Here is a 9,963-nt window from a genome sequence, read left to right on the forward strand (position 1 = left end):
GCTCTGCAACTTACCTGGCTGCTTCTTGCTCCTCGTGGCCCGACTGAGGGCTGCTGGGAGCAGGGGGCGGGGCTTGTTGCATGTGCCCGCCCCCTGGGCTCCTTACTGCCGGAGTTTCGTTCCTGTGCGCTCCCGCAGGAAATGACCCCTGGTCCTTTCTGCCATTTGAGGATTCTGCTGCCTCCATTCCTCTTCAGTTTCTGTCAAGGTCCAAATTGACAGGATTCTGGGAGTTCTGGGAGTGGAGCTCCCCATGTCTCTTTTTCTCTAATTGGGTGTGTGGAGTTGTGAGTTGGATTGAGAAATTATGAGGGGAGGAGTACTATTTGTCCTATCGTGGCTTCCATACTTGGGCAAATAGCCCCCCCCCCCCCTAGCTGCCTTGGGGGTCCTTGTGAGGGCAGAAAAGTAGAGTATAAATCTTGTAAAATAAACATCCCCCAAATCATGTCAATTCAGATCAAGGAAATGGCATACAGGGGAGGAGAGCCTTTCCTCACCTTCATGAAGTGATCCTCCTGATTCAAATGTGTGTGAAGTGCCTTCAAGCTCTAGCCAGTGTATGGTGGACCCCAGCAAAGGGCTTTCAAGAGCCAGCGTGGCGTAGTGGTTAAGAGCGGTGGGCTCTAATCTGGAGAACCGGGTTTGATCCCCCACTCTTCCTTCCCATGAAGCCTACTGGGTGACCTTGGGCCAGTCACAGGTTCTCTCGGAACTCTTTCAGCCCCACCTACCTCATAAGGTGCCTATTGTGGGAAGAGGAAGGCGATTGGAAGCTGCTTTGAGACGCCTTGGGGTAGAGAAAAGCAGAGTATAAAAACCCAACTCTTCTTCAAAGCAAGTGAGAAGCAGAGGTGGTTTGCTATTGCCTTCCTCTGCAGAGTCTTCCTTGGTGGTCTTCCTTCCAAATACTGACCCTGCCTAATTTTTAGAGGGAAAAGTAACATAGACAGAACTCCCAGCATCCTGTCTGTTCAAGCTTACAGTTACAAGTGGCATGAGAAATTAGTCTCACATACAAGGAAAATGTCTGTTGGTCAGAAATAGCTAATCATAAAATTACTTTGTGATAGTCTTTAGATTTTTTTTTAAAAAAATACACAAAGTAAGCTAATGCAGCCCCATTTGTGCATTAACTGAAGTCATCTAGCACTAATCTGGGGTTTTAGAGTGAATGTTTAATGAAGATTTTCAAGGCTGGTTCCCCTGGAGTCATAATAAACACAGATATCTTTTGTAATGTATAATCTGCTTTCTTTGTCTGTCAGACACAACGGAGGATAGAAAGGAAGTTTTGGTTTGGGTGGGGAAAGCTGCCCTGCTTCTCCTCTGGTGATGATGATAGCCACGGATAGCTCTTTCTTTCTCTGAAAGTATTGGGAATGATTAATAATCACTTTGTGTGTTGTGTGTGTGTATTTTAAATGGAGCGCATCAAAAATGGGAAAGTGGAAAGAATCTGCTTTGATACAGTTTCCTATCAAAAGGCTTTAAATAGCTATACTGAGTGTTTCAGCAAGTTGCGGGTGAATAATGTGTGCATCGTATTTCTCAAGGACTTTCTGATCATGTGCCCAGTGTGTTGTGCTGGAAGCCGTAAGAGCTGGTTGTCAAAAGAGTGAGCCAAAACGTGGGGGTTGCTTTGCAGAACGTGTGTGCGCCAGTGCCAGAAGCAAGATTCTTTTTTTGTCCTTTGTTTGGATGGTTGTGAGTCAGTGCTTTGGGAAAGGGAGGCTGTGGGAGTAGTTAACAAAGGACAAAGAGATCTGCCCGGGGATTATCTCACTTGCTTTGAAAGGGCCTGTTGGAGTCTCAAGGGCTTGCTTTAAGGTCTTAATCTTGTGTTAAGTAGTTAGTGGGCCCCACAGCAAACCTGTTGTCTTATGCGGAACTGTTAGTCAAGGTCAGGATGTATATGCAGAGCTGTTTTGAAAACACTGCAGTAAATGATGCAAGATTTTAAGCAGCATATATTGCATGCAGTTCCACACTGCTGCAATGCTAGAATGGGCAGGAGACGGTGTGTGGGCTCCTTCCATGTGACCCAGAGATTCTAACACTTCTCAAGTGGTATATGAAGGAGATGCACCACAGTAATTCCCATGCAGCCTTTGTTTGGGGGCCTACAGTGGTTTTCAGCTGCCCCGTTAGATGAACAGCAGAGGAGGAGGAGGAGATTGGATTTGTACCCCGCCCTTCACTACCCAAAGAAGTCTGAGAGCAGTTTACAATCTCCTTTCCTTTCCCCTCCCCACAACAAACACCCTGGAAGGGGCTGAGAGAGCTCTTTCGAGAACTTCCCATGAGAGAACAGCTCTGAATGAACTTGTAACTGACCCAAGGTCACACCAGCAGCTGCATGTGGAGGAGTTGGGAATCAAACCTGGTTCTCCCAGATTAGAGTCCATGCTCCTAACTTAAATGCTCACATTTCATTTTTGTTCCATTTCTTCTTGCCACTCCTCTGGTTCAGTCTTAGACTGAAAGACTGCAGGCAAAGAAATGGTCTTTTAAAAAAGTATTGTGCAGGGGTTAGGAACTTGGCAATGCCTAATAAAGTAATTTGTAGCCCTGGATTGTAGTAGTCTATATTGTAAGTGTTTCTTGTATACCACTAGTCTTAAGATTGCCCATCCTAAGCATAGTTACACCTTTCAAAGCCCATTGAATTCAGTGAAGGGTGTAAGAACTGTACTGTGAATGACTCCGGAAGACAGAGCTGGAGGTTCTGGAGCATGACAAGCCCATTCAGACAAACAAGGCTTTTATGTATGGATTTTGTGTCTTGTTTTCTTTTCTCCAGGCACATTCAGAACATGAGTGAAATAAAGACTGACGTGGGTCGTGCCCGGGCCTGGATAAGGTTGTCCTTGGAAAAGAAACTTCTCTCCCAGCATCTTAAGCAGCTTCTTTCCAATCAAGCTCTGTCGAAGTGAGTAACTTCCTGTTCTCAGCAGTCAAGTCCCTGTTTGGTGTTTTATTTTAAAAGCTTCCTCATTTAAAGCTCTTGAATTTCCCTGGGTACTAGTACTAACCAGGCCCAACCCTGCTTACCTTCTGAGATCAGACGAGATCGGGCGTGTTCAGGGTGGTATGGCCGTAGGCACCCTGGGTACTAAGAACTGCGGTTCTGCACTTTGAGATCAGATTTTTGTTGTGGTTCAGTCGCACAGTCGAGTCCGACTCTTTGCGACCCCATGGACCACATCACGCCACGCCCTCCTGTCTTCCGTCGGGCTCCAGCGTTTGCTTAGTTTCATGTTCATTGCCTTGACAACACTGTCTAACCATCTCATCCTTTGCCGTCCCCGTCTTCTTTGACCTTCAGTCTTTCCCAGCATCAGGGTCTTCTCCAGTGAGTACTCCCTTCTCATTTGGTGGCCAAAGTATTTGAGCTTCAGTTTCATTATCTGGCCTTCCAGGGAACAGTCAGGGTTGATTTCTTTTAGGATTGTCTGATTCGATCTCCTTGCAGTCCAAGGGACTCTCAGGAGTCTTCTCCACCTCCATAGTTCAAAAGAATCTATTCTTCGGCGCTCGGCCTTCCTTATAGTCCAACTCTCGCAGCCATACATGACTACTGGGAATACCATTGCTTTGACCATGCGGACTTTTGTTGGCAGGGTGATGTCTACTTTTTATTATGCTGTCCAGGTTTGCCATCGTTTTCCTCCCAAGGAGCAGGCGTCTTTTAATTTCATGGTCAGATAGTTCCACTCAAATGAAGATTCTCCATTGTTTTAAATGTAAACTTACTTTCCGCTCTCTTATTTGTAATATTCTTTTTTCAATACCCTGTTTTTGGGTTTGGCGTTTTAAGAATCCCAGATCAGCAGCAGGGGTCAGATAGCATAGCCCCAGCCTGCCCTTTGCCTCTGGACAATTAAATCTCTTCTCCCTCTCCTGAGCTCTAGAGGGAATAAGCGAACATGTAGTAGAGGGAATAAGCTAACATGTACACTGCATTGGTCAGGCCACACCTGGAGTATTGTGTGTAGTTCTGGAGGCCTCACTTCCAAAAGGATGTGGACAGAATGGAGCGGGTGCAGAGGAGAGCGAGGAGGATGATCAGGGGCCTGGAGACCAAGCCCTATGAGGAAAGGCTGAGGGACTTGGGAATGTTTAGTCTGGAGAAGAGGTTGAAGAGGGACATGATTGCTCTCTTTAGGTATTTGAAGGGCTGTCAGAGGAGGGCAGGGAGCTGTTCCTGTTGGCAGCAGAGGACAGGACCCACAATCATGGGTTTAAATTATGGACATTAGGGGGCTGGATATTAGGGGGAAAACGTTTACAGTAAGAATTGTGCCACAGTGGGATCAGCTACCTAGGGGAGGTGGTGAGCTCCCCCTCACTGGCAGTCTTTGAGCAGCGGCTGGACAAACCCTTGTCAGGGATGCTCGAGGCTGATCCTGCACTGAGCAGGGGGTTGGACTAGATGGCCTGTATGGCCCCTTCCAGCTCTGTGATTCTGTGATTCTACTTTATTTATTTGATTCACTTACACCCCACCTTCCTCCCCAGTGGGGACCCAAAGTGGCTTACATCATTCTCCTCTCCTCCATTTTATCCTCACGACCCCCACCCTGTGTGGGGCAGGGCAGGCTGAGGGATGTGTGACTGGCCCCAGGTCCCCCAGCAGACTTCCATGACAGAGTGGGGATTTGAACCTGGGACGCCCTGGTCCTCGTCCAAGACACTCTGACCACTGTTCCATGTTGGCTCGGCATCCCACTTCTCCTCCAATAAGCCCAGAAAGGTGGCCTATCCTGACAGCTGTCCTGTGAGGGAGGTTAGGCTGGAGAGTGTTCCCACAGCTGGAGAAGAATTTGAACCTGCATTCCTCAAGTCCAAGCCCAGCTGCTGTCCCTGTCAATAGCCGCTAGAAGCAGATGAGAATCTCTCCCTACTTAGACTGGGTAGGGATGAGTCTGACAAATGACCTGGGTGGTCCTGGTTATCCTCATGTCGTCAGGTCTCAGAAGCTAAGCAGGGCTGGTCCTAGTTGGTACTTGAATGACCGGGAGACCACCAGGGAAGTCCAGGGTTGCTTGGGAGAGGCAGGCAATGGCAAAACCACTTCTGTTCATCTCTGGCCTTGGAAACCCGATGGGGTGACCATCTAATCGCCTCCTCCTGCTTCTTCTTCTGTCCGCTGTGACTTGACAGCAATTTCCACCACCACCACCACCAGGAATGGGGACTAACTTCCCCATATGTTCTCCCCACATATTTCACTGTTGTCCAAAAAGAAACTCTTTCTGAAGGGAGGGAAGCGGGTGTGAGAAAAAGACGAGGAGGCTGGATTTATATCCTGCCCTTCACTCAGAGTGGCTTACAGTCTCCTTTCCCTTCCTCTCCCCACCACAGACACTCTGTGAGGTAGGTGGGGCTGAGAGAGCTCTGACAGAAACTGCTCTTGAGAGGACAGCTCTTGGGAGAAGTTGTGACCAGTGTTCCCTCTAAGCTGAGTTACTGTGAGCTAGCTCACAGTTTTTTAGCCTCCAGCTCACACGTTTTTGTCTTAGCTCAAGAAGGATGGCTCCAGAGCCAACTAATTTATGCAGCAGCCAAATCGCTCACTCACAACTGTAATGCCAGTAGCTCACAAAGTAGAATTTTTGCTCACAAGACTCCACAGCTTAGAGGGAGCATTGCTTGTGACTGGCCTAAGGTCACCCAGCTGGCTTCATGTGAAGGAGTGGTGAATCAAACCCAGTTCTCCTAGATTAGAGTCCGCGTTCCTAACCACGACACCAAACTGTGAGAAGTCAGACCTTTTGGGGGTCTGCCCTTATAGAATGGAGCAAGTTCCCCAGAGAGGCCTGCCGGGTCCGCCCTTGAATGAGTTTTCAAATGAAGGTCAGGAATGGGATTTTTAAGGGGAGGTGGGCTTCTCCCTAATTGGCAGGCTTCTGGTATTTCAGGTAACCGCTTATGTTGCATTATTGATCTGTGTGCATTAGGGTTGCCAAGTCCTACCTTAAGCCACAGCGGGGGACTCCCGGCTTGCCCCCCGGGGGACTTGGCAAGCCTAGTGTGCATTGTGAATTTAATACAATTTAATTATGCTGATATCTTGTAAGCCGTTTAGGGACTCTCTTGGGGCTATAAAGCGAGATGCCATTTCTTAAACAAATGTTTGTAATGAGCAAACAGAGAAGGGTCTGAGGTACGTGAATGGAAGACTGAGTTTCCTGGGGAGGTTGGACAGATTAGGGTTCTGCTGTTTCTGTACTGCAAAGGTATGCGCCGCCTGCAGCCGTGTTACAGCTACCGCCTGCCTTGCATTTTAACAATACCAGCTGGAAAAATTAAGGTAGTAAGTGTCTAATGACTCTGACTGGCTGCTTGTCACTCCAGCAGCTACAGACTGGAAGGAAACAAAGCAGGAAACAGCACCAGACGCAGCATCACCTCTATGCATGCAGCTATCAGGGCTTCATTAGCGCTGCAGGTTTCCTTGCTTTTTCTGTGCAGTAACCAAAGCTCCGATGTTTTTAGTGCAGTGTTAACCTGTCTGTCCACCAAGCCAGCCCACCTCGTAATCTGCTCCCTCAGAGTCTGTTCATTAATCCATGTGGTTGTTGTTTGTGGTTGGCCGCCAGGCCAGCCACCTTTGTGTTTCCCTATGCTGTGTCCATACATAGTGATAACAGCAGAAAGTTTGAACTAATTTACTAGCATCGGATATACTGTGGTTGTATTTAATTTGGGGGGGAATGTGGATTGGAATGCAGGTCTGTCTTTTGCTTATGCCTTTTCTGCCAACTCTAGAGGAGAGCCCTTTTGTGGCATTGGGCTGTCGCTTAGTGTGACAGAGCATGTGTTTATCACATATCAGGTTTCCGCACATCTATCTTCAATTTTTGACATATTTATTTGCTTCACTGTTTTCCCCCAGAATTAAATTCAAACAATGATGTCATAAACTTAAGCTTGTTATTCCTTTTTGCATCTGTTAAAGCATCTTCGTTATGCTGTATGCTAATTTGCTGCTCAACTTCTGCCTTATATGTACGGACTGGTAAATTCCGTTTCATTGTATCTGAGGAAGTGTGCGTGCACACGAAAGCTCATACCTTGGATAAAACTTTGTTGGTCTTAAAGGTGCCCCCACTGGACTCAAACTTTGTTCTGCAGGTTCCCACTCAGAGCCTCTCTTTTTAAAGTGGACCTTGGGTGGGGCTGGGGGACGAGGACAAATGCCTGAGTCTCTTGTGAGCCCTTAACAGTCATGCTAGACAATAGCTTGACAGGTGGTCCAGTGGTCTGAGTCCTCTCTAAAGCAACTCGTTATAGCCTTAGATGTGCTGGCAAAAAGTATCTGATTTGGTAACTTCCCTATGTCAGCTGAAATCCAGTGAGGGATACTGGACAGAGTGGTTGATGAGGGTATGGGAGAACCTAGTTCAAATTCCCTCTTGAAGCTCAGCAGACAGCTTGGGTCATTCCCTTTCTCTTAGCCTCTCTCACCTACCTCCCAGGGTGGCTGCAAGGATAAAAGGAGAAGAAAGGGTGGTTTTCAGAACCCGCTTTTCTCTACCCCCAGGAGTCTCAAAGCAGCTTACAATCACCTTCCCCTCCCCTCCCCACAGCAGGCACCTCGTGAGGCAGGTGGGGCTGAGAGAGCTCTGAGAGAACTGTGACTGGCCCAAGGTCACCCAAGGAGGCTTCCTGTGGAGGAGGAGTGGGGGATCAAACCCAGTTCTCCGGATTGTAGGCCTCTCCTCCTAACCACTACACCATGCTGGCCAGACTACATGTTTGGATTTTTAGACAGTTGGGTCTGGATTGCCCAGACCCAATTTATATTCCCCACAGTCGAACAGCAGCTGTGGGGAATGGCTTTAAAAATACTGACAGCACAAATGGGCAGCAGACACCTCTGCAGAGGGCAGGGAGAGCTCCTGCTCCCTGAGCCCTTTCCCCATGCCAAAGCAGGCACAGGGGGTGGGGAGTTATTTTCCCATTTTTGTCACTCATGCAGAGTATTCTGTGCACGCAGAGCAGCAAAAATGGAGAAATACCCTCCCAGTGCTTTTCTGGTGAGGGAAGAGGGTTTGGGGTGAAGGCAGGAGACACCCCCCCCCCCAGCATTCTGAGCCCATTTGAGCTGTCCTTTATTCTTTAAAAGTCATTCCCCACAGGTGCTGCTGCTTATCTGCAGGGACCCTGAATTGGTCCAGGCAACCTGGACCCAATCCGGATCCAGTGCTTTAAACGCTCAAACGTATAGTTTGGCCCTGAGGAAGGGAGAGTCGTGTACCCAGCCCTGAACACCTTGGAGGAAGGGCAGGATAAAAAAATGCCCCAGGTACGTAGAAAATATACACTGTGTACCAGTCATGTAAAAAGTAAGCATTATGTGTAACTCTTGTTAGATCCAAGGATTAACTAACAGTTAAATATTTCCATCAAATCTCAGCTGATCCCATTTGACAACTGTGGGAGTTGTTCACACGTTTGCATCCACTTTTTTTCTCATTCATTGTTAGTCTTATGGATGTCTAACCACTTTCCCTGGTTCTTTGCAGGAAACTGTACAAGCGTTACGCCTTCCTGCGTTGTGAAGAAGAGCGGGAGCAGTTCCTCTATCACCTTCTTTCGCTCAATGCTGTGAACTACTTCTGCTTCACAAGTGTCTTCACCACCATCGGTGTGTAGGGAGCAATCCCAGCATTCTCTGCTTTGCATGATAAAGGGACACCTGGTGCTCTTCCTACGATGCGTGCAGACATTGGTCTTGAGAGCAGTGTCCCTGATCCCTGGAGAAACAAGAGCACTGGGGAACTGGCATATACGTGTTGTGCTTAGGGAACGCTTCCACAGACCATGCATCATGCAGAAGATTGTTGGAATAATATCATATTAAGTAGGCATGCAAGTAACCATTTGCCTGCGCAAATCTGAAAAAGCAAATGCACACAGAATTCAAATGGAACATAATAGGGTTGATACATTGCTGTAGTCTAATCTGGATGCTACCAAAGCATGCATCGCAGTGCCAAGATCTTTCCTGCCCAGGAAGGGCTGCAGATTGCCAAAGGTGGTGAAAGGCAGTCCTGGCCACCGCTGGCACCTGTTTATCCAACAGAACGTCCAGGTCTGGCCGGGATGGGGTGTTTATATGAGGTTACAAAGAAGAAAGTCATAAGCAGCAGGATCAGTGGTTCTTGAAATGCGGGAAGTATGTACAGGGGGTGAGTTGTGTGAAATCCAAATGGAATCAAGAAAGGCACATTCCATGATAACAGTAATTGTTGGTAATGTAATGCGGTTCCTCTAGTTTTGTTAAACCAGTTAAGACCTGTAACGGCTAAGGAAATCTGTGTTCTTGTTAAGACCTTGAGACTAGCTCATCAGCTTTCATGCTGGAGCTTCCCTTTGGAGTTACTTTGCTGGAGAATTGTGACTCTATTCCCGGGGTACTAAAATGTTCTCCTACAGGTTTCTGAATATTGCCACTTTTTATGTCGTATTAGCACCCATTTATTATTTCGCACAATGACTGTCGAGTTTGTCCTACATAGACAGCAGAAAGGCAGTTGTTGTTGATATGCAATGGCATACTTTACATTGGAGGGTGAGTACATCGATGAGCCCTGGGTGGTATGGCTGATTTTCTTAATCCCTTTAAAAGTGTTGGCTGAGTGGATATGGAAACAGACAGCATCCGAATTTGTTGCAGGGTTTGTGTTACCTATTGTTGCTGATAGTTGTTCTTTGTTTTTTGGGGGGCTGTCTAGAAACAAGGGTAGGCCTCCTGTCCAAGGCCTGTGAGATCAATGGATTGTTGTCCAGGAAGTTCTACAGATTAGTGAAGGGTCTGTGGCTTAGCGGGAGAGCCTCTGCTTTACATGCAGGGGGGGGCCAGGTTCAATCCTTGGTAACTCCTGTTTAAAAGGACCAGGCAGTAGGTGATGTGAAAGACCCTGGAGAACCACTGCCAGTCTGAGTAAATAC

General features: G+C 47.6%; 1 protein-coding gene across 1 annotated transcript in view; it reads left to right on the forward strand.

Annotated features, from left to right (window-relative positions):
• DENND5B (DENN/MADD domain containing 5B) overlaps positions 1 to 9,963 on the forward strand; it is a gene marked incomplete at its 3' end in the record, with an annotated part of 97,661 nt that overhangs the window by 65,395 nt on the left and 22,303 nt on the right. The window contains exons 14-15 of the mRNA XM_015413899.1: positions 2,804 to 2,932; positions 8,535 to 8,656. Coding sequence (XP_015269385.1) covers positions 2,804 to 2,932; positions 8,535 to 8,656 — 251 coding nt within the window. The remainder of the gene's footprint in view (positions 1 to 2,803; positions 2,933 to 8,534; positions 8,657 to 9,963) is intronic.

Source organism: Gekko japonicus, unplaced genomic scaffold (genome assembly GCF_001447785.1).
Source record: "Gekko japonicus isolate JY-2015 unplaced genomic scaffold, Gekko_japonicus_V1.1 scaffold1588, whole genome shotgun sequence".
NCBI lineage: Eukaryota > Metazoa > Chordata > Lepidosauria > Squamata > Gekkonidae > Gekko > Gekko japonicus.